Source organism: Octodon degus, unplaced genomic scaffold (genome assembly GCF_000260255.1).
Source record: "Octodon degus isolate 3935 unplaced genomic scaffold, OctDeg1.0 scaffold00058, whole genome shotgun sequence".
In the NCBI taxonomy this organism is placed as follows: Eukaryota; Metazoa; Chordata; class Mammalia; order Rodentia; family Octodontidae; genus Octodon; species Octodon degus.
The window spans coordinates 4,200,986-4,225,472 of record NW_004524634.1 but is presented as its reverse complement, the minus strand read 5'-3'; the positions used below and the strand labels follow the sequence as shown (position 1 = coordinate 4,225,472).

The window sequence follows — 24,487 nt, the reverse complement described above, 5'->3', positions numbered from 1 at the left end:
CAGCATTGTTATATTTTCCCATTGTTCCAAAAATATTCCAAAATGTTATAATTAGAGTCACTAAATTTCTTGCATCTCATAAGTGGTAAATTAGAATAATTAAATGGATCTATATTGCACATGACTTTTCTTTTTGTTTGTTTGTTTATTTATTTGAAACAGAGTCTCATTATATGGTTCAGGCTGGCCTTGAACTCATTATGTAGCCCAGGCTAGCCTAAAGCTCATAGAGATCCTCCTGCTTCATTGCTGGGATTATAGACATGTGACACCATGCCCAGATTTCACATGACTTTTAAAAGTTCACACCGCAGGCTATTAGTATTCTCTACATTATCAGAAGGTGAGTCTGTGGCAACTGTAGATCTTATCAAATTAGAGTACCAACTCCAGGAACTACTACACTGATAAGAGAAATTCATTTTTACAATTCTGTTTCTCTAGAACCACTTCTGGTGCTAAAGCCTGTATCACTTAGGAGGACTATATAAAAGGATTTACTAAGTCAGTGTACAATGAAATGTGGAATCAGGGGTGGAAGATTGCAAAATGACCATCTGCACACCAGAGAGATGGAGGATCCTGTCAAATGTTGAAGGCCTCATGCTTATGGCAGAGCCCAGTGTGACTCTGCATCGAAAAGCCGGAGTCTGCACTAGAGGGCTCAAGATTCTGTGCTGGGAACATAAAGGAACTGGAGCAACAAATGCTCAAAGGCAATGGACTGGAGCCCCTCCAAGGAAGCAAAGGGAAAAATTCTTTCTTTCCCTTTTTATTCTCTTCAGGTTTCAGGCCTATTGATTGGTGCTATACCTATGCTGGGTCTTTCCTCCTCAGTCTGTGGCCTACACGTCATTCACCCACAGACAGGCTCAGAACTGTGCTCCATGAATCCACTAGGCATTTCTTAATCCACTCAAGTTGACATATCACAATTAACAATCACATGTATCTTGAGGTCCGTCATCTAGATCTCAGCCTCCCAAGTGCTGAGATTACAGGCTTGCACCATCGCCATCATACCCGGGCTCAAAACGGAGGCTCAGAGAAGTTACATAGGAAGAATGTGTGGAAGCGGAATCAACAGTGGGCCTGGGGGCTGGAGAGATGGCTTAGTGGTCTAAAGCACCTAGTTGGAACAAGCTTGGCAAAGCACAGCACAGGGACCGCGGTTCGATCCCCCAGCACCACATACCAGCCGGCCGCGCCCCCTGGTGGGCTGAGCTGGCCACACACACACACACACACACACACACACACACACACTAAATAAATGTTAAAAAAAAAAAATTAAAAAAAAAAAACAGTGGGCCTGATCCAGTTGGATTGATAGTCCTTGTAAATTATGAACGATAGCTGAGAAGCAGAATGGAGTAGAGAGACACATAGAGAAAGGGGGGCAGACATAGCTACAATGGTAGACGCTGAGAGATGGGAAGTCACGGGGCAGATTGTGAAAGTCTTTGTAGACCAAGTAGAGCTACTGAGTGTGGCACATGGGGCAAGAAGCAGCTCCTGCAAGGTCTTGAGCAAGGGAGTGATGTACAAGCGGCAGGGTGGGAACATCAGCCAGATGGCAGTGCCGGTGGGTGCTCTGGAAGAGAAAGGTCCATTCCAGAGAGCTCCCTGGAAGCTACTGAAGTAATCGGAGTGCAGTGAGCTGGTCTCTGGGAAACCCAGCAGGCTCCCGAGTGGGGGCCGCACCATCATTCCACGTGGAGCCAGCCAGCCCCTGGGAAGTCCTGCTCTGCCCACAGCGCAGCACACTGGCAACTTGGGGATTGCAAGCAGGATGATGACTGTCACAGGCTTGCCAAGGAGAGTATGCAGCTGGGATGGAAGAGATCCTGAGGTCTCCTCCTCTGGCAGCGAGGAAATGGGTCAGTCATGTTTGGACACTGCTGAAAATAGCAGAGTAAACACTGGAGGCTTAAAATTACTTGCACCCCAGATCTACTGTGGGTGTCAGCGGGTTTGTCAAAGCTGGCTGAGGGGAAGGCAAAGTAGATTCTCTGGTCTCCTCAGAGCCTCAGAAACTGGGAGTCTGAGTAGCACCTTGCTTTTCCCTAGCCATCCAGCATGGCCCTGACCATCAGCACGAGTGGGCAGGTGACCCGTGTTCATGGAGGCACAGTCTGCAGTACAGAGTCCTGAGTGCTATGGTGCATCTTCTTTCTGGGCCACAGCAGTGGCTCCCTGCTGAGCTCTGTCTTCTCCCTGGCCCCTGCATCCATTCTCAGTGAAGCCATCAGAGTGACATGCGAAAACACACTTTGTATTGTTTGTTCCTCTGCCCCAGGATTTCTCAGCTTTGGGACTGTTGGCATTTGAAGCTGAATAGTTCCTTGTTGTAGGGCTGGCCTGTGCCTTGTAGGTTGTCTAGTTTCATCCCTGGTTTCTACTTACCACATGCCAGGAATACCCTTTCCTCCCACACAACAAGCAAAAATGTCTCTAGACGTTACCAAATATCCCCTGCGTGCAAACTCATCGTAGATGGAAGCCTCAGTTCCAGCAGGAACCCTGTAGTGTCACCCCTTTCCACTCAAAGGATAAGCCACAGCCCTAAACACAGCCTGCAAAGTCCTCCGTCCCCTCTGACCTTGTCTCCTCCACTCTGCCCTTAGGCAGTCCCCTGCTGGCGCTGGCCTCAGTGCTCCCTCTCAGACCAGCCACACAGACCCACCTCTGCCGTTCTGTCTGCCAGAGTAGCATCCCATCTGTTGCCTCTGCACAGCTCACCCCTTCCTTTAAATGTTTTCTCCAGCTTCGTCTCAGAGATCCACCCTGACCACCTCACTGCTATAATTTCTATCTCATACAGTCCCTATTTTCTTAGCCTGTCCTACTTTCTCTTGTTTCCTGAAGCATTTAATCTCCTAACATTCAAGAGAATTTACTTTTTATTTTCATTGTTTATTTTCTGTCCCCATCCTAGCCTATAAGTTCCATAACATCAGACTGTTTTGTTTTTACACCACTGATGTATCCTTAGTAGCTACAACATTATTTGGCACATAGTAGATGCTCAATAAATACAGTACTAATACCTTGGTTCATAAGCATTTGTTTGCAAACTGTTTATTTATATATTTTTAATGTATTTAGTACAAGGTCTACAGGGTCTCATTACATAGATCAGACTCATAGTGATCCTCCTGTTTTGAGCTTCCCAAGTGCTGGGATACAGGTGTGCCACCACGTGCCTAGTCTTAGTCACAGTCTCAGCGTGCTCCCAGAGGCGGGGGCCAGCATGGCATGCTAGGGGTTGGGGGTCGGTCCCTGCTTTGGCCTAAGCAGGCGCTTTAGTCTGCTGAGCTATCTGGCAGCCCTACAAACAATGTAGTTAATGAACAAAAGCATTCTGCAGAATTTTGCTTCTGTTCACAAACTCCACATTAGGTGACAAACATGACCAGGACCATCTTCCTCACACAAACACGAACACAGTCATTATCCCTAAAATCCTGAAACAAATTAAGTTCATGTACCAAGGTGCCACTGCGTTTATTTACTAAATAAAGGAAGCATCAATTGTGACGATAACCTTGAAAGTTAATATTCATTGTCCTGGTGTTCCAAATTAGGAAGCAGAACTCAGAAGGAGTAAGTCAAACCAAGCAAGTGGGAGATCTAGAACTCAAACTCCATTCAACTCTAGGGTTTGTTCTCTCACAAGAGAGAAGCCGTGTGGATAGGTTGTACAGTGCTGAAGCAGATGCGGGGTCTCCTTTCATATGTCTGTAGAATTGGGGGTACCTTCACCCCAACAGACTTCCTTCCATTATACAAATTACCTGGGAGTTACCAAGGCAACAAAATTAATGGTGAAGTATAATGTGATTGGCCCAAATGATAAATTAGAAGTTCTTTTTGTTTGTCTGACAGAGGCATCCTTTGCCTTACAGAAGGATCCCCTTCAGGCTCTGTTTAATTACCTTCTGGAGGTTGTTTTAAATAGGCTGTCTTTGCTGCCTTAGGAGGTTTGGAGAAGCAGCTTGGAAGAAGGCAGAGGGGAAGGAGAGAGAGCCAGACGGGGGGCGGAGCCTGGGCAGCGGTTCTTCGTTCTTTCTCTGGGTGCCCTGCACTCCTAGAAGCAGGCGGCACCCCGCGCTGGCCCTCATCTTGGTCTCTACACAGATTCAGAGTTCAGAGGGCTGCTCAGCTGAGACCCTGGCCATTTCTGAAATCAGTAAACTTCTGTACTGCTGCAGCCCCCCAAGGGCTCCGCCCTCATTTCCCAAGTTGGGAAATCAAGCTAAGTTCTAAATCGTGTGTTTACCCTGGTGTGTCTCTGGAGCCTGTGTCCCAAGGGATCAGGGCGGCACACTTTCCCCTTCAGCCAGAGGCACAGAGGGAGCTGGGCTGAGGCCAGGTGATTGCAGATCACATCAGGGATGGCAGCTTAAAGCAGTTAGGTTTCTGTGCACTATGTGTGGGGACGATGCTGGGCCTGGATTCACAGTGTGGGCGGCCCACCCACTGCTTCTCAGTTGGCCTTCCACTTCCTGGGGGCAGTGCTGGCCGCCATTTCTGCATCTAGCACTTAACTTGTGGGTCCAGCAGGTGGCAGGGGAAAGCCCAGACCCGAGAAGTGAGACTTGTGTCCTTACCTTGGTCTTGGCACTGCAGACTATAGGACAGGAAGGGACCCTGGACAGACCTGCTCCACCTCCTGCCTGATTTGTTTTTGAACCACGCATAACTAAGGTATGAGGTGACTTGCCCAGAAAGGTCGAGCAAGCCCGTGGCAGAGCCAGGTGCATAACCCCAACTGTTGTCTCTGCACCCTGAGATGAGAGGAGCCCCCAGGCAAGATCAGATCAGAGCTAAGAGTTTTCTTTGAAAATAGAGATCTTTCTTTCAGCTTTCTCAGTGTACTGAGGCTGGTACACTGCCAGATGCCACAAGAAGCACCCTAGAAGCCGGCGTGGAGGCGCAAATCTGTAATCCTAGCACTCTGGGAAGCTTAGGCAAGAAGACTGCAAGTTCAGGCCCATCCTGGGCAATATAGCCGCTTATCATGACTCTGTCTCAAAATTTTAAAAAGGGACAGAGATGTAGCTCAGTGCAAGGACCTCATGTTCAATCCCCAGCGTTCCAGCCCCCACCCCCCACCCCAAAGAGCCTTAGAAACCATATTGACTTCTACCTGTTCCTCTCATCCCTGGAAAACCTTTGCTCATATTATGAGAGGCAGTTTCATATGACTGAAAAGCCTTATACTAGTGGGAGTTCTCTTAAGTGCTGTAATAAAAAGATACCAAAGTGTAACATAAGTTTATCTCTAAGCTCCAGTGCAGTGGTGAAGTGGCTGTGCTCTGCAGGAGCCAAGGCTGCTTCCACGACGCTTCTCTGCTGTCTTCTTGAGTGATGAATTATCTGTGTGGCCACATCCTTGCTCAGGCTTGTAGGAGGGGACAAGAGGTGTGGGAAGGAGGGAAGGCACCGAAGGAAAAGGCACGTCTCCCCGCCCAGGGCCAGGTGGGGCCCAGTCTCTTGGACAAGCTGAACTGCAAAGAAGTCGGGGAGACGTAGGGTAGCAGCATTCACCTCCAGGTGCCGTTCTCTGACAATGAAGATGACAGGTTTTCTTGGACAGTAAATGCTCTGAGTCATAGGGGTCGATTTAGTGCTTGAATATTAAGCACCTTATTTTTGCTTTTAGTGTTTTGAGATAAGAGTTTGCTATGTAGTCCAGGCTAGACTCAAACTTGCCATATAGTCCAGGATGGCCTTGAACTTGTGGCAGTCTTCCTGCCTTAGCCTCCTGGGTGCTGGGATTACAGAATGGGCCACTGTGCCAGCTCTTTCTACTTTTCTAGTGGTTAATTTTTTCTTTTTTTCAGTACTGTGGATTGAACTCAGGGCCTTGTGTTTGCCAGGCAAGTGCTTATTCTACTGAGCTATCTCTTAGGCCCACTAGTGTTAATGTTATTTTTCCCCCCTTGTGCACTGCTGAAGATAGAACCCAGGGCCTCACACATGCTAGAAAAGCACTGGATCACAGAGCCACTCCCTACCCCTACCTTTAACTTTTTTTTAACAATTATATTTGAGTAGGTGATGTATAAACAACATATAAAATTTTAGAGGTATAAAAAGAACAGAAAATAGAAAAAGAAGCCTCCCTCTTCCATCACCCAGTTGCGCAGTTGCCCTCCTTGGAGGAGCCATTGCTCCATTCTGCATCATGCCAGAGGCACCCATATAAGTTACCATTTTTCTTTAAATGCTTACGATATCATGATGATATCTTGAGTGAAATCCACTGGAACCTGGTTTATAATAGTTCTGACAATAATAGGACACACACATATACTTTATGATTCCAGTTACTTTGAGTACCTAGTGTATTCGACTTTCATAGACAGCAGGTAGACTGATGGTCTCCAGGCACAGGAGTAGAGAGGAACAGGGAAGGTGTTTGGTGGGTACAGAATTTCAGCAGGGGAAAATGAGACTCCTGGGGCTGGACAGGATGATGTACTTAATGCTACAGAGCTGTACACTTCAACATGGTTAACACAGTACATTTTTTTAAAAAGTTTATTTATTTGTGTGTGTGTGTGTGTGTGTGTGTGTGTGTGTGTGTGGCTAGCTCAGCCCACCAGGGGGCGGGGCTGGCTGGCATGTGGTGCTGGGGGATTGAACCTCGGTCCCTGTGCTTTGCTAAGCTTGTTCTAAGTAAGTGCTTTAGACCACTGGGCCATCTCACCAGCCCCTAACACAGTACATTTTATGTTACATATATTTTCCCCAAAATAAAAAAGGAAAATAGAATAAAAGTTCACCAATTAGAGAGCTAGCTTATTTTATTTTTCTATTTTTGTGGTGCTAGAGATGGAGCTTCATGTATGCTGGACGAGAGTTCTACCACTGAGCCGTTACTGCAGCCCAGGGCAGTTTATAATTTACTCCTCAAGGTTTCCATTAGGAAGAGGAAGGCTGCTCCACAGGCGCTGAGACGGAACATGGGACGTGCTTGTGTGTGTGTTGGGTGTCAGAGACAGGTGCGTGTGGTGATTCAGAGCAAGGGCTTGGGGCCAGGTTGCTTGTGTACAAATCAGTGCACACTCTGGGACTTTGGGCAAGTCATTTAACTCCTCTCTGCCTCAGTTCCACATCAGGAAATGGGAGATACACGAGTCCCAACTCTTAGATTGTGAAAGAGATTAGATAATTTAAGACATACAAAGCTTGAGACAGCACAAGTTCAGTAGATGGGGCTGGATGGCTGGGGTGGGTGAATGGGACCAACAGATCTGAGGCAGAGGTCAGAGCTGTCCTTCTGGTCTCCTGCAAACTCAGGTGTGGCTCTTGGCAATGGCTTTCTCATCTGTTCTGTGAAAATCTAATAGCTCATTGGAAAGAAAGGGCTCAGCAATGCAGAAAAGCACAGAGTTGTTACAGTGGCTTTTTTTTTTTTTTCTCCCATAAGTTACAGTGGCTTTGCTGCAGCCTTTATCTGTGGTGCTTTGGGCCCTGCAGGTATCCGTAACACACAGCCACTTGCCACTGCGCTGGAACTTGATCAAGGGCCTGCTAGGGAGCCTCTGCTCGTAAGGTACCTGGGACCTCAGGACAGGGCCAGCGCTTCAAGACTAAGACCCTATAGTCATCCTGGACAGCCTCAGCCATTTGTCCACTCCACAGGGTGTGGGATGGTAGGGAGGACCTTCTCCGTCCTGCCTGCGGGCCCCGGGGACTCTGGCAGGGCTACTTCCTCTCTGAGATGAGTTATGTGTGAAAAGAACCTCCCCACTCCCAGGCTTGCTGAGACAATGGAAATGAAGTTACTCTGGAAGATGATTAAATCCCTTAAAAATAGTGCTCATTTGAATTTCTTCCTCTATTTTAGTCAACCACACTGAGCACATTCTCTGAGTCAAATATTTTATATATGCATATCTCATTTAACCCACTGTATTAGTCATACTGAGCCAAGGGCTCTAACGAAGCCCCAGATTGCAGACACGGCACTAAGGTCTGTTACTCACTCACTCACATCTGAATCCAGTACGACTCGCCAGCTTGGCATGTGCTGTCGTCCAGGGCCTGTGTTCCTCTACTTTGTGACTTTGCCATCTCCATGGGCTTCCCTGTCCTCCATGGCATCCTCTGTGGGAGGCCTTGGGGCCAGGAGAAGTGGGGGTCATCTCCACCCTCAGTCCACAGCCAGCACTGTTTCAGGGGCCACCTGCCTGCGGGGAGACAGGGAGGTACAGGTATATCTGTCCTGGGGGGGGAAGCAGGCAAGATCAGGGGACACCACGCACTGCCTCTGCCCCACTCCCACATCAACCCATTTTACTGATGGAGAAACTAAAGCTCAGAGGCAGCATAGTTTTCCCAGGGCCACACGTCCACTGACAGGGCTGGGATTTGTCCCCCTGCTTATTTTTTGCGTTCCATCTTGTTTTTCTTTTGTCTTACTCTCTGAAGGTACTGTAGCATCTTTAGTGTTTTCTTTCCTGTCTTGTCTCATTTCAGGAATCCCATTCTCTGCTTCACTGAGCAGCTGTTGTTCACTTGGGGCCTCCACATATCAGTGTATGTATAGGCAGAGCAACTGCATCATTTAGGCTCTCAGTGCACAGTGAGAATTCAGGATCCTCCTTCAAAGCAGAAAAAAGAGCCAGGTGAGGTGTACACCCGTAATCCAGCACTCGGGGAGGCTGAGACAGGAGCACTGCGAGCCTGAACTTAGCAACTTCATGACCGGTCTCAAAAAGCTTAATTAAATAAAAAAAATTAAAGGACAGGGATGTAGTAAAAGTGAAGGTCCTGGGTTTAATACCCAGTACCTCAACACACGCACACACACATCCCAATAGGAAAAGAAAATCACAAATCCTAAAACACTACCCTTCCCTCTTTTCGGTAGGGTCTCCCTTCCCTCTCTCCCCCTTTTCCCTCTCTCCCTGTCTCTTTCTGCATCCCCCTTCTCTGTCTCTCCTCCTCTTTCCCCCTCTCCAGCGAGGTGTTTTTTATTTGCTTTCTTTTTTATTTGCTATTTTATTTGCTTTCCCCCTTCCCTCACGGCACCCAGAGCCGGGCAGCTCCGTGTAGAGCCCTGCCCATTCTTCCCTGCCCTGCCAGAGTGGTCACTGGGTGGCCCACAAGGTGGCAGGAGGCAGTCAGAGGCAGGACCATGTGTGACCCAAGGCTGCCGGCCCCTAGCAGGTGCCCCACTATCCACTGCGCCCCACGCACACAGCACAAATTCAAAGATAAAGATATTAAGAAAACCAAGACAGCAATCATGGTGCACCAGGCCCCTAGGATGAGGGTTCCTTCTCAGTGATGCTGGTAGCATGTCCTTGCAGCCCCTCTATGGATTGTCTTTCTGGGAGCATTTGAAGGAGAAGGGGTCTTCATCCTCCTGCCTGTGTTAGGTAGGGCTGGACAAAGGAAAGCCGCACTGCTGGGCTGCTCTGACCCTACCTCTGTAGAGAATAAATCTCCATCTCCTGTGCAGGGGCTTGGGGTCTCCCTGGCCTCAGCCTTGCTTGACTGGGCTTTCCTGGTACCCAAGCCTCATCTACAGTACACGGGGCTCACTGCCGCCCCCCATGGTGCTGCTGGCCAGTCATCATCAGCTGCCCACACTCAGAGTTGTGGGCATCTCCCACCTGCTTCTATAAGGTCTTCGGCTGGCCTGCTGCTTGGCTATGCTCTGCTGGAGGGTTTGGAGGGAAGGAGAGAACCCTGAACATTGTGCCACCATGTTTAACCAAAAGTCAGTTGAGCCTTGGGTAGATTTCTATTTTAGAATGTGAGACTTCTTCACCAAATACTTATTAGGCACCTACTGTGTACCAGGCCCTATGGAAGGGGTGAGGAGTTGGTACCAAAGAGCAAGTTCCTACCTCCCAGAGGCTGGACTGCAAACCCAAGGGTGAAAGGACCCAGAAATGGAAAATTGTGATGGGGGTGCTGAGGGGATGTCTTAAATTTGCTCAGGTCCAGAATCTTATCTTGGACCAAACTTGGACATGGCAGATGTGCTCCAGAGAGCAAAGAACCAGGCTTATGTAATTTTACCCTCTCTGTTATATGTTCTCAGTCTTCTTTCTTTCAGGCCTTTCTTTCTTTCTTCCTTTCTTCTTTTCTCCACAGTCAGGGTCTCACTATGTAGCCCAGGTTGGCCTTGAACTTTCGGAGATCCTCTTGCCCCAGCCTTCCAAGTGCTGGGATTACAGGCATGCACCTTCCAAGCTCACCTTTCTGATCACCATGATTCTGCACTGTTTTATCATTCTCTCTTCAATCCTGTTTCCCTATTATTATTATTCTTTAAAAAAAACTTAACTGCTTCTAATCTTCTTGGCCTGAAATAGCAGATAATCAAGTGTGTTTGCAGCCTATCTAAAATAAACATTAATTAAGCTGTGAATTAAAGTTTGAGAGACTCAGCCATGAGTAAAATGTATCAACTTTAACATTAATTGTATACTTTCTATTTTTACTACTCAGCAGCCTTCTTAACTTCAGCAGCTTGTTTTATGTTCCAGATGACCGCTGTTACCATGTGTGTGAAGCATAACATTGCAAAACTTTCAACACCAGCTGTAGGTGGTCTTTTTCTCCCAGCTCTGCACCCTTCTTGCTCCGTTAAAAATGCACTGGCCTTTGGCTTGCACACAGTATCAGTGTGTTTTCTTGATTCAAAAAGATTTGTTTCATCACATTTTAAAATCTCTAAAATATACATCCTATAATTGATTTGGATCTTGGCATTAGATCCCAGTTTTCTTTCTTTCTTTCTCTTTCTTTCCTTCCTTCCTTCCTTCCTTCCTTCCTTCCTTCCTTCCTTCCTTCTCCTCCTCCTCCCCCCTCCCCCTCCCTCTCCCCTTCCCCTTCCCCTCCTCCCCTTACAAAGCTTATAGTAGATGCTTTGTAAGTGTTTACACCGTCCTCCCCCTCCTCCTCCTCTCTCTCCTCCTCCTTCTCTTTCTTTTTTTTCACTTTATGTATCTGGTACAGGGTCTCCCTATTCAAATCAGACTCGTGGTGATCCTCCTGTTTTCAGCCTCCCTAGCACTGGGATTACAGGTGTGCACTGCCACGCCTGGATTCATCTGCTGGCTCAGCACACTGTGGGGGTGGGGCCAGCCCTGCATGAAGAACCAGGGATTGAACCCTGGTCCCTGAGCTTGCTAAAGCAGGCACTTAGTCCACTGACCTATCTCACCGGCCCTTTTCTTTCTTCTTATGCAGTACATGATAGCGGGTCTTAGGACCAGTCGTGCCTTAGAGTTAATGCAATAGAGTTTTCATATCATTTGAAGGAACTGGTAAATTGTTCTATTTTCCTGGCTTGCCCTCTACCCCTGGCTGTGCTAGAAAGACACAGTGTTATTCACATGTGAAAGCAAGTTTTTCTCCTAGAACCTTCTTATAACAGTAACAACATAGGAGTAACAATATCAGTGATAATAAACACTTACAAAGCATCTACTATAAGCTGACTCTGCTTCAAGCACTTTTCAGAAACCTCTCCAAAAGTCCTAGGTTGGCAACATGGCCATTATGCCCATTTCACAGATGAGGAAACCGAGACTCAGAAGCAGCAGTGGCCACGCCAGCAATCTGGGCAGCCTACCTCCGAAAAAAGTTACACCATGCTGCCGCTAGTGATTCTGGGAGCTGAAGTATCTTCATTTAAATTGGAGGATCTTAGCTGGTTGTACCTTCCCATTAACTAGGGACCTTTAGGGAAATGTGGAAAGAATTCTCCGAGCTGTTTTAACAGACTTCCAGGGCCTGGGGAGATGGCTCAGTGGAATAATCACTTCCCTGGCAAGCACAAGGGTCTGAGTTTAATTGTGGGTTCCAAAAAAAAAAAAAAACCAGACTGCCACAGCACGGAGTCCCGGGCTAAATAATCTGTGTGTGGTGCCCTAGCTGGGTGATTCGGGATCCGTAGTCTTCTTACCCTCTGACACTTTATGCTCCTGGTGGCTGCTGAGCCTGGGGCAACAAGGCCAGCTGGAATCTCTTAAGCTTCTCGACCTGGATCTCTCAGTTAGAAAATGAGCCTCCCCAGACTTTCAACTGATATATTTGCTTTTAATTTATATTACCGCTGTCTCTCTTCCAGCTCTGGAGTGCCCAGAAAATCAAGCAGGTAACCCAGTTTGGAATTATCTTCTCTCCTGCATGCTTTCCTGGACCCCTTCCTACCCTGTCCCAGGGACTGAGCCCCTCCTCCGTACCATTAGAATGTTCCCCCTCCTGTTTGCCCCAGTTGCCTCTCTCCTTCCGCTCTATCCCCAAAGCCCTGTGCTTCCACAGCCTGAAGCTCCAGCCAAGCCGGCCTTTCTCTGGGTGCTCTGAGTTCCTGTAACGCCAGACTCTATTCACCACATCCCAATTAGGTGCCTACTGTGTACTGGGCAGGAGAAAGCCCTTTGAGTAGATACAGTTTCAGTCCCTGTGGGCTTTCAGTCTCCCCTACACTCGCTTTGAGGATTAGTCAGAGGAGGGTGCTAGTCATTGCCTGTGTGTCGGTTTTCTCTTGCCCTGAGTGGCAGAAAGGACCAAGTGACCAGAAGGCCACATAGGGTCCCCAGGATCTGAGTCTTGTGGGGAAGATGTCCTTCTCCCTTTCTTCCCCTAAATCCTCTGCTCCCCATCCCCCCATGCTCTGTTCCTGACTCTTGCAGGCTATTCTACACCCAGACACCAATGAGAAGATCTTCATGCCTTTTAGGATGTCAGGTAAGCTCCAGGGCCCTCCTGGTTCTGCTCAGCCTAGGAAGCTGGCAGTGGCCACAGCTCCAGGGGCATCTGCCTATGCTGGTCTGAGGAGGGGATACAACCCATTATACATGTAACCACACTGGCATGTTGGCTCAACCATATGTGACCAGCCAGCCTCAGGACCCCCCCGTGGCACTCACCTGCTCTTCTTTTCTGCCTGAGCAGCTGGGGTGGAGCTAGTGTAGGAAACCGGTGAATCTGGTGTTCCCCACTCTCACCCCCACTCAGTGATGAGCACAAGGGTATAAACCCTGTAGGCCTGGGTTTTAGGGCCTGGAAAGCACCTGCACATATGTTGGCCGGGTCTGGTATGGTTGTCCTGCCCATCATTTTGAGAGCTTTTAGGGCTTGTCCAGAGTCACTCTTCAGAGGGTCACAGTCACCAGCATGCTGACACCCCCTCCTTGCTATTTCTCCATGCAGTGGGCAGTACCAATCCTGAGTCATGAGGATGGTGTGGAGGGCCGCCTGCTGCTGCCTTGGGAAGGCTCTGAGCTGGAGGAAGGGGCCTCAGTCAGCTGAGTCAGTGAGATCCCCACCCCTAGAGAGCCTGACCTTGCTGGGGAGGAATAAACAGCTAGGGAGTAGAAGATCATGGGGACCACCTAGTGCCCGTGGCCTTAGCTATGTCCTGCAGAACTCTGGGAACAAAGGCTCTGAGCATCTTGGAGACAGCAGTAGATGGTCCCTGGGCCCTGCCGGCTCACACCCAGAGCCTGGGTTCTCTTGTAACTCTGGACCTTTTAAAGTTATATATTCCTCTGAGGCCCAACCAGAGTTGGGATCTCACAGCAGAAGGGAGCAGGCGGGTGAGCAAGAGCTCAGGGTGTTATCCTTGTCTCAGATGCAACGCAGGGCAGCATGCTTCCTGCTGCCTGCCTGCCTGCCTGCCAGCCGGCTGGCACCCAGGTTAGAGGCTAGGGAGAAGGGTCTGACAGCAATGGAGCTGGCAGAAGCCTCCTCAGGAAGCCATATGCATCACGGAGCTGGAGTCCATGCCCGCGGTTCCCCTGACACTGTCCTGCCCAGGCCCTAAGGAGTTAAGAAGCTCCAGCACCTAGGTGTGTCCATCGCAGGTTGGCAGGGAATTCTTTCCCAAAATAGTCACTGATGTTGGAGAAGTAAAAAAAGACAATCAGAGGGAAACCTCCTGAGAAGATAACCAGTCTGGTGTAGGGTTGAGGGCTGGGGGTACTGTGCCTCTTGCAGGAAATTGCTGAGTAGCCCCTGGGGTCCCCTGGGGTCCCAGGCTGCAGCTTGGCCTGCAGGAAGGAGGGAGGCCATGTGCTTGGCTGTAAACACCTGAGAGCCAGAGGCTGGCAACAGGGAGCTCCTGCTGTGGGGAACACTGAAGGGGGGGCCTGAGGGGCCGGGGGCCAGGGGATGCTGCCTGCCTACCTGTCCTGAGTCCCTATGCCAGTGCCAGGGATCAGACCGAGCCTGGCGGGCTGCTGGTGTCTCAAGGAGTCCTGACTTTTTTCTTTCCCCACTCACAGGTTACATTCCTTTTGGGACGCCAATTGTAAGTACATCCTTCAAAGGGATTGCTTGTTTCACACAATTTTGAATGTATAACTTTACATCATTGTTCTTGGAGATTTGACTTTTTTATTTAGCACAAGTGCCCAACACTGGATAAAGGTTTATCCACTTTTCTGTCACTTGCTATGCATTGGCTGATCGCCGTGCTCCTCTGATAAAAGTTAGGGAACTTCTCCCTCCAACGCTAGAATGGGCCCTCTTCCCTCTGCATTCCCACCTCCAGCATTGTCAGGGAAAAGAGGAAGTTTTCCAAAGGAACTGGGGGAGTAAGAATATATGGGAGCCTGCTGAAAATTAAAGTTGAAAATTAATTCAGAGAGGGTTTTGGTATTCTTTTTGTTCAGTTTTGGAATCAAGGTTAGCCTGTGTTCATTATTTTCTTTCCTGTGTTAAGTATTTCACATTATGAATATGGAGAAGTCTCAGAAAGAGGGTTGAATGAAAAAATAGTAGCAGAGTAGTAATACTCTCTGATGTCATTAGATAATGTTTAAAAATATGCAAAGCAGTGTTATATATAGTTTATGAGTATATTTCTGATGTATCTGTAAAAACATTCAGCGGAGCAGTAATGCAGGGCGATGCTCACCGCGAGGGGTGAGAAGGTGGTGCAGTCTAGCAGGGAAGCGGAGGTGCTGCACTTGATCTGTGCTGTTTTGGCTTCCAGAAAAGACAATTTTTCACGCAATTTGGAGAGCAATAAGACTTAACAATCCATGAATGCTCATAATAGCCCCTAGACTTGCCTGCATGTTTGAAATCTCTCATTATACACATACATATATTTTAAAAATTGTTTCCCCAGATTATATTTTCTAATTTAAGTTTTTAAAAATTGTATGTATGTAGGAGGGTAGAGTGTGGTATGTTGATATTTGCATACAATTCACCATGATCAAATTAGGATAATTAGCATCCCCTCTTTAAATACTGGGCATTTCTCTGTGTTGAGAACCTTCAAGCTCCTTTCTTTTATAGAAATCTATAATAAATTGCTGTGAATTGCAGCTACCATACTTACTGTGTTCTAGAACAGTAGAAATGTTCTCTTGTGCCTAATTGTATGCATATAATTTAATATATACAGATTATTATTCACTATATGTGGTTTGCTGAAACTATTGTACTCTTCTGAAATATTTTGAGAAAAGATTGTGAACTCCCTACCATAATTGTGTGTGTATTTAACTTCTCTGCATTTCTTGCGCTGTATATATTTCAGTGCAGTGGAGTTTGGTGTGTTTGTGACAGTTTTATTTTCTTGATTTTATCTTTCTCACATGCATGAAATATCTTTGCTTTATTGAATATTTTTGCCTTGCATTCTGTTCATTTCATGTCAATATTTCTATTTTTGTTTTGTTTAATCAGTTTTCCTTGTATATCATTGACTATACATTTACGCCAGAGACATTTAATTTCTGTGTCATTTTGTATTATGTCTCTTTTGGACAAAAATTTGAGAAACATTGTCTTTACTTTTAGTAATGATGGAATCCATTTGTATTTGTTCCTCCATTGATTGTTGTGACCACTTATTCTAGCCATCATGTGAGTGTTTTTGCTGGTTTATTTATGAAGTTTTGCTTTTATTTCCACTTCTAGTCCTGATTTATATTAAAGTGATTGCTTTCAGTAGACCTTCTAATTTCTTAAGCAGTTTGGCAAGGGAACATCCTAACTCATGTGCTCACTATTCCGCTGTATTATTTCACAGCGCAGAGAGGTTGCATTTTATTTACATAGCCCTTATAAATATCAAAAATCAAATAATAAGTATGATTTTCACAGCCTAGCTCACATAAGCAGAGACTTGGAGCATACCGTGTTGCTTTTATCTTTATTTATCATTTTAGGTGTATACACCCACCAAGTTTTTAGAAATAACCTGGAATCTCATCCAATTTATGAAGCCAGTATTAATAGCTATATTTAATTTTAAAATTATTTAGGTTCGTGTGTTTGGCTAGAATACACTTTTTTTTCTATTGGGACTTGAACTCAGGACCTTGTACTCGCCAGACAGGTGCTGTGCCACTGAGCCATCTCCCTAGCCCTAGAATACATTTTTATATAACACTCAATGTAGATGGACAATCCACTTTCTGGACTCTTGAATCTCTGAAAATGCCTTTCCCTTTTATATGTGAACAATAATGAGCTTGTTTTTGTTTTCTTTTATGAGTAACCCTTCTCCTTTACCCTGGAATTGTTTGATTTCTTTTTCTTATCTTTGGAGTTCAAAAATATCTCTAGGATTAAAAAAAAATTCTTCTCTGTATGCTTTATATACAATTATTCAAGTAATGCATTAGTGTGTTCTTTAGGATTCAAAAATACCACCAAGAAATTTTTGTATAGAATATTTTAAAAGTTCTACAAGTAACACATGAATGTCCGCTTTGCTCAGAATTTAAACAACACAAACAAAAGTGAAAGTCTTTCTGATGACTCTCAGCCCCCAATCCGTGGCCAGATGTAACCTCTGGCAGGAGCTTGTGAGTTTCTTGGCTTTATCTAGACTTATGTGTGTACATAGAAGGCTTCTAATTTTTTTTCTTGGAACTGGTCGCTGTGACTTGTGCCTCTGGTCCCAAATTATTTGGGAAGCTGAGGTAGGACGGACACCTGTGCTTAGGAATTCAAGACTGGCCTGGCCAACACAGGGGACCTTGCCCCCTCCTAAAAGCGATCTGGGGATGTAGCTTGGTGGTATAGCACGTTGAGTGTACACACAGTCCTGGGCTCTAGCTCCACTGCCAAAACAGAAACTATAACCAAAAAAAGAAAGAAAGAAGAAAAAAAAATTTTTTAATTTCATGGAGCGTTTCATGAAAAGTATAGCTTTTTTTTTTTTTTTTTTTTTTTTTTTTTGCAGAACCGGGGATTGGACTCAGGCCCTTGCACTTGCCAGGGAAGCACTTATTCTACTGAACTATCTCCCCTTATATCAATATTTTTATCCGCCATTAGCTTATCACGCTTAGCAGTTGCATTTGTTTGTTTTTATGCTCAGTAGTGGTGTGTCCTTCATTTAAGTTGCTTCTGAATATTTGCTCTTAAAAGCAACGGCACTGCAACAAATCCTCCCAAAGCCGAGGATGAGGATCTCCTGCACAGCCGCGAGGCTGCTGCCTGAAGGCCTGCGTGCTATCCTTTATCAAACAGATATTGGTAGATTTTCCTTCCAAAAGGCAGCGTCCTTGAACCTGCGCCATGCTGGTATTGATCTTTTGGAAGTTCTTACCAATCTGACTTTTTATTCTGGCTTTAATTTTTATTTCCCTGAACACCAAAAGGATTATGACGTTCTATTGGCCATTTCTTCTGTGCATTACTTGTTTAAACCCTTTTGTCCATTCTTCCATGGGCTCTGGCTTTCTAATTTCTTTGCAGAATACATATTAATTTTTCAAATTACACATGTATTGCAGATCCCTTTTCTAGCTGCTTTTCCTCTACATGCTTTGTAATGGAAAAGTGGGAAATATTGATATTTTAAAATATAATGATCTTTCTGCTGATTGATTTTCAGTTTGTTCCCCTCATTACCTGCATCTCTTTTGTTAAAATAACTGAATTTGTGAGAATTGCATTTACAAATTGACTTGGATGTATTTATCAATTTCTCCACTTTATTTTTATTTCTGCTTTTGTTTTATATCTCTTTATAGTTGTGTTTGTAGGGTTTTTTCCCCCTTAAATGCTTGATTTATTCTTATTTTTTCTCCTAATGGAAGTGCTGAGGGCTGTGATTTTTGGCTGTATCTAGTATGTTCCCACATATATAATGGTTCTGTTTTGTTATTTTTTTTTTTTTTTTTGCGGAACCGGGGATTGAACTCAGATCCTTGCGTTTGCCAGTCAAGCACTTATCCTACTGAGCCATCTCCCCGGCCCCTGTTATTTTCTAAGTAAGTTTGAAATTATAGTTTTCAGTCTTCTTTAGTCAGTTAGTCAGAAGAACATATTTTACATTCTAAGTGTTTGAGTTTTTCAAAAATGTATTCTTTTGTTATTACTTTGCAGGTTCTTTTCAGTGATCCTTGTAATTCTGTCATTTGGGATTCATTGAAGCTTTCTTCATAGCACAGTATGTAATTATATCAGCTAGGAGTAAGATCACATGCCTGTAACACAAAGTCCCAAATAACAGGCTAAACTAAATAGTTTATCTTTCTTTCACACCGACGAGGTTTAGTGATAGGCAGAGTCCCCCAGTGTCATCAGGAACTTGCCTTCTGTTTTCTTACATCCCTCTTTCTCAGTGCAGGCTTCTAGTGTAAAAGCCACCCCGTAGGCCATTATAGCTGCTGGAGTTCCAGTCATCACATTTATATTCCAGGGAGGATAAAGACAAGAGGAAGAAAAGGATGAATCTCCCAACTAAGTCAGCTTTCTTTAAGACAGTCTCTTGGAGGTTACACACAACAGTTCTGCTTACATTTCGTGTTGAACTTAGCTGATAAATAGCTGAATGTTATAGCAATTTTAATGTGGAAGATGGGGAAAGTGGTTAATAGATAAGCAAACAGGAATCTGCTATAATAATTTAAGTCCCATCAACACATGAAAAGAAGAGATCGAGCACTGGGCAGGGTCACCTCCTGTCAAAGCAGAGACCTGAGGGTTTGAGCTGACAAAGGCGAATGAATGTGTGGCTGCTCTCCCTGCAAGAGGCCAAGGAGACTTGTGAAGCTCAGGCTAGCTCAACCCCGAGGACCAGGCTAATCCCAGAGAGGCAGCACCCTTTAGCTCCTAGGCATCATGAGCTCCTCCCCACACTTCTCCACTCTCCTTCCAATCCAAGGCAGTGGACGTTGCAAGGCCACTGTGGCCCCCAGGGCGCCAGACCTTATAGCTCCTCCCCACTGGCCACCTTTCAGGGTTTCCCCACCCCGCAGAAGCAGATGCTGCGCCTGCCGCTGAGGATGAGTCCTCTGCCTGGAGCGCGCCTGCCACAGGATGCCCAGCCTGGATGGTCGCCTGATGAGGGCCAAGCAGGCAGCCTGAACCAGGACTCCTCCCGGCAGGCCTCCCACAGCAGCCAGCACCAAATTGACAGTGCTCACTGTCCTGGCGTCCTGGCCCGAAGGGGAGCAGCCGGCTGAGACTGGCCCCCAGGAGCCTTGAATGTGGAAGCCTCTGATTCTTATCCAGGCCCTTTGGCATGGACAGGCCATGGACAGGGCTGTTGGCTCTGTTCCCTGTCCTGCCCTGCCACCCCAGCCGCTTGGCACTTGTGTTCCGGCATTGCCACCCCTGGTATGGCACACACCAGCCTCATCAGCCCCTCTAAGCCCCTGCGCATATCTGATGCAATGTATCCTCACAAACACCAGGTCTGCAAGGAGAGAAGGTTCCAGTCCGCACCTTAGGGAGGCCCTGGTCAGACAGCGTGGGTAGAAAATAGATGCATGCAGAAGCCACTAAAAATGCTTACCGAAATAGAAATGAGGGTGCCGGCGAATGTGCTAGGGATGGGGCCCCGAGTGCTGAAGGGAAGGGGCGGGCAAGGCTGGCGGGTGCCTGCACTGAGAGCTTCTGGAGGCAGCATCCAAGCTGCCTTCTGCCCGGGCAGTGGCCCTAGCTCGACCCCTGTGCTGGGCCGGCCTCACCAAGAGCAGCCCCGCCTGTACTCCGCACCCTAGAGCTCGGCAGAAATGAGCTGGTTCCCTCCCAGGGGCCGCTGCCAGTTTAGTCAGCAGATTTCACAGATCCACTGGCACTCATGTAGTGTCTTATTTTAAGCTTAACATTTAAAGATGGGAACTTTTCCCCCTTTGGTGTGCGGCAAAAAGATCCCAATTTATACACAAGCAGGGCAGCTAAGCCCATGCATCAAGGCTGTTTGGAGGTATCTGTGGTCCCCAGTGCCCTTTCTTTGGGGACCTCCCAGAAGAGCTGCACCACCATGGCCACTTTTTACAACTGCATTGTGGCTCCCAGGTACCCACTAAGACATGCATGACACGGTCCTTTCCATGCATGTGGGGCTGAGCAGAGCAGGCCACCTTGGCCCCAAGGTCCGGCCCTCATCTTGTCCTTGCTGCAGCCCCCTGCATCCTGCGTCCTGCACCCCGAGCCATTACAAGGCGTCAGATGTCCTGAACTAGGTTTCTCTTTGGGAGCAGGTACTCATGGTCCTAGAACCCCTGCTTCAGGACATCTGACTCCTGAGTTTTGAGGGTTCTGGATGTGAGGGGAAGAATGGTAGTGCCAGAGAGTTCAACACCAAGGAGAAAGCTTACAAGAAGTAGTTGGTCTAATGAAGCTAGAATTGATCAGTCAGGGAGGGATATTTATTTGACACACGATGTTTCCTTTAATTTAAAAAATCATTTATTTATTCATTTGGTACAGGGTTTCACTGTGCCACATGGGGCTGGGACTATAGCTCAGTGGCATAAGCCCATGCCTGGTAAATGCAAGGTCCTGAGTTCAATCCTCAGTACAAAAAAATAAATAAATAAATAAAATAAAAATAAAAGACAAAACCCATCACTATGCAACATGGACTTGTAGTTACCCTTCTGTCTCAGCCTCCCCAGTTCTAGGATTACAGGTGTGTGCCACCATGCCCAGTTTCAGTGGCCTTCACAGTAGCATGGCATGTTATACCAAGGATCAAACCTGGGTCCTTGTGCTTGCTGTTTCCTCAGCCCTATGCAAGATGTTTTCTTTAGCTGCCTGGCATCCTTTAAATAGCAATATCCGTAATGCACTGAAGTGTTGCTGCCCAGGTCATTAGCCACATAAATAAGAAAGTAGCAGAATAAAGTTGGCAAGTTGTTGCATACCAGGCTTATCATTTGAATGAGGTCAGGGGAGGGGGAGGGGACCTGGGTCCAGGAGCAAATGTGGAGTGGTCTTGCCCATGTGACATGGCTAGATGCTCTCAAGAAAGACACCAACAGGTGTGGAACAATGCAATGAATGCCAAGAAAAAGGCAGAGAGAGAGAGAGAGAGAGAGAGAGAGAGAGAGAGAGAGAGAGAACAGGTGACAAGGAACCTCAGCTGGAGGTTAGAGAAGGCTTCCTGGAAACAGGGACAACTAAGCTGAAACCTGCAGGGTGAGGGAGGAGAGACAGGCAGACTAGATGGGTGAGGGTAAGAGGGACAGTAGTTCCTGCCATTTTCTTGGCAAGCAAGGTAACTGTGTATCCCGCAGTCTTCCCTGGTGTACGTTTTACCACCACGTTGTCTTCACACATCCTGTTTCCTCTCCAGATTTCCCACACTTTAAGCAATTGTTCTGTGTATTACTTGAATCTGCTTTGTATGGGAGGTGGCCGAGCGGATGGGGCTTCCCAGATGCCATGGTACACGGAGTTGTGACTTGTGAAGGAGTGAGCGGCCTTATTTCCCATCCGTAACTGCTTGTGTCTCTTTTCTGGCCAAGCAGGCTGGGATGTCGGTGGTGTCACCCTCCCAAATGGAGACCTTGGCTGCCTGCAGCTATTAGGACTCTCAGGGAAGGGAGTGTGGGCTGACGATGGGGCTTTGTCTAACGATTGAGCCTGTGTCCAGATGGAAGAGCCCGGTCCCCTTCCTCAGTCTGTGCTGAGCACGGTTTTCTATACCAATTGTGGGTGACGAGCATGGCTGCTCGGGGGCCAGAGGTGCTAGTGGACACAGTGCAAGGTGCCTTTGCTGCAGTACAGAATGGTGGTCAAGGACAGCAGAGTTACTCTTTCTCTGTGGCATGGTGCACCAGCAGCCACCACATCACTGGGACATCTATAAGCACTCACCCTGACGGTGTTGTGGTTGGCTAGGGCTGGCCCAAGGGAAGCAGTCCTGCTCTGCCTAGCCCATCTGTGAGTCAGCTGATCCACAGATCCAACTGGCCTCTCCTCCTCCTTTCTCTCAACCTCCTTTGACCAGAAGACCAGTCAGGGATGCGTGCTTGTGACAGTGTTAGACACACAGGAGGGCTTCAGGGCCATCTGAGGCCACTGCGGCCCAGGCTTGGTAAGGGCACACTGCCCTTTCCCACATGTCACTGCCAGAGCCAGAGATGGCTACGCGAGCCAGGGAATGTGCTCCTTGCAGGAGGACGCTGTGGCACAGGGAAAGATCCAGGGATCTGGAAGAATCAGGTCATCCCCACCCCAGCTAAGTCCAGCACACCTTGCAGCTAGCAGTGTCATGAGAGGATTGAGAAAATAGACAACATGGTCATTGCCACAGCACAGCAGAGATCTGATCACTGGCCAAGGAGAATTTAATATTCTTAATAATGAAATAGCAGCTGGGCTGTGAGCTCTGCCCTGTGCCAGCTGCTTTGAGGGAGATGAACCCCGATTCTATTTTCAGAAGCCATTGTTCTTAGGCAGGTAATAATACTCTCTTCAAAGGTGGTCAGTTGTGGGGTTCAGAGAAAGGGGAGTCAGCAAGGGCTGGGAAAAGCTAGATCAGGAGAGAAGCAACATCACCAGCGACATCCAGGAGCACATGCTGAATGCCAGGTTCTTCCATGTCTTCCTTCCTCTCCTGACTGCTCGAGATGTGCCAAGATTGTGCCCAGTTTAACAGACGAAGAAGCAGAGGCATGAGCTCAGGTAACTTGCCAGTGGTCAGCACTGGCACCAGCACTGGACAGTCAGAGTCTGAGTGTTATTCGCTAGGGTCCACAGCCAGACACCTGAGGGGAAGGGGAGCTCAAAGACAGGCAGATGTGCTGAGAGGCCAGCCACCGGGGGACTGGAGCTGCCAAGGGGACCCCAGCCATGGTACAAACTATAAATGGGAGCAAAGATAGGATGTGCGATTTGGCCAAGGTCCTGCAGCAAGATTGGTGGAGGCTGGGAGAAATCCTGGCAATGACTCCTGTTCTCTTGCCTTCCACTTTTCCTTGGTACCGGCAGGTTCTGGGCGCTCTCCACCGTCTGCGCGGCCACGCCTGCCGCGCTTCCCTCTTGGAAGAGGTGCGATCCACTGGCTTTGGAGCTGGGTGGACTGGCTCCCTTTCTATCCATCTCTTTCTTCCTTTCCCCTGCCATGTTCTGGAAAGGGCAGCGGGAGGGAATGTGGGCAGGTTGCACCAGAGATATACATCTGAGAGCTGAAGGGAACATTTATTTTTAATGTAGACTTAAAAAGAAAAAAGGAAGTTATAAAATATCTGCTCTTGCTCCTGGGATTGTGCAGATGGTGCTGCATTTTGCCTAATAGGGAACGGGACTGGCATAGCATCTGCTGGTCCCCACACAGCTATACGGACCTGGGAGGCAGCATTCCTGCCCCCAGCCCCAGCCCAGCCACAGTGGCTTCCTGGGATCTGTTTAGCAACACAACTTGCCATTCAGTTTCTCCTAGGCTTACGCTCTCCAGACGGCCTTCTGCTAATTTCCCAGACCTTCTCAGTCCTGTCCTCCGTCAGGACCATCACTGCTCCTGTGTCTCCTACACACACACACACACACACACACTTCAAAACTCAACTGTACCTCCTCCTTCAGTAGATAATGTAGACACGCTGACCTGCTCTTTCTGGGCCCCTATTTGGATGTTAGATCAACCGATATTTCACACAACTATGTATTTTGTTAACTCATCTTGCCATATAAAGGACCTTCTCACATCTTTCCTTGTTTGGCCTTCATGTTGGCTGTGGTTTGGGACCATGATCCCTCTTCTGCTATGTACTGGGGCGATGGGACAGAGACTGCGCCATAAACAGCTGAAGCGCTGACTGAGCCCCTCTTCTTTTGTGCTCAGGGTGAACCGGAAAAGAAGTATCCTAAAGTCCAAATGGGGCAGCCTAGCGAGGGATCGGGACACCTGACTCTTCTTCTAGTTTGTTATAAAGATGGGAGGATCACTGAATTTCTCTAAAATTTATTGCCCCTCGGGGGCCGGGGAGATGGCTCAGTGGAATAAGCGCTTCCCTGGCAAGCGCAATGGCCTGAGTTCAATCCCCAGTTCTGCCAACATAAATAAATAAATAAATAAATTAAAATAAAATAAAATAAGATTTAGTGCCCCCATTTGTAAAATTCAGTCCAGGATTTTTATTTATTTATTTATTTTTTTGCGGAACCAGGAATTGAACTCAGGCCCTTGTGCTTGCCAGGGAAGCACTTATTCCACTGAGCCATCTCCCTGGCTCCCCATTTGTAAAATTCAGAAGGTAATCTCTTCTTTCTGACCTTCAGAGTTGTGATGAGATGG

The 24,487-nt window shown here is 47.2% G+C and overlaps 1 protein-coding gene across 2 annotated transcripts in view; it reads left to right on the top strand.

The window, feature by feature from the left end:
* The window catches only part of Sfxn5 (sideroflexin 5), a 115,583-nt gene that overhangs the window by 34,690 nt on the left and 56,406 nt on the right, over positions 1 to 24,487 (top strand). For both annotated transcript variants that reach the window (XM_004634085.2, XM_023718409.1), the window contains exons 4-6: positions 12,107 to 12,133; positions 12,672 to 12,726; positions 14,265 to 14,290. In XM_004634085.2, the coding sequence (XP_004634142.1) occupies positions 12,107 to 12,133; positions 12,672 to 12,726; positions 14,265 to 14,290 (108 nt within the window). The remainder of the gene's footprint in view (positions 1 to 12,106; positions 12,134 to 12,671; positions 12,727 to 14,264; positions 14,291 to 24,487) is intronic.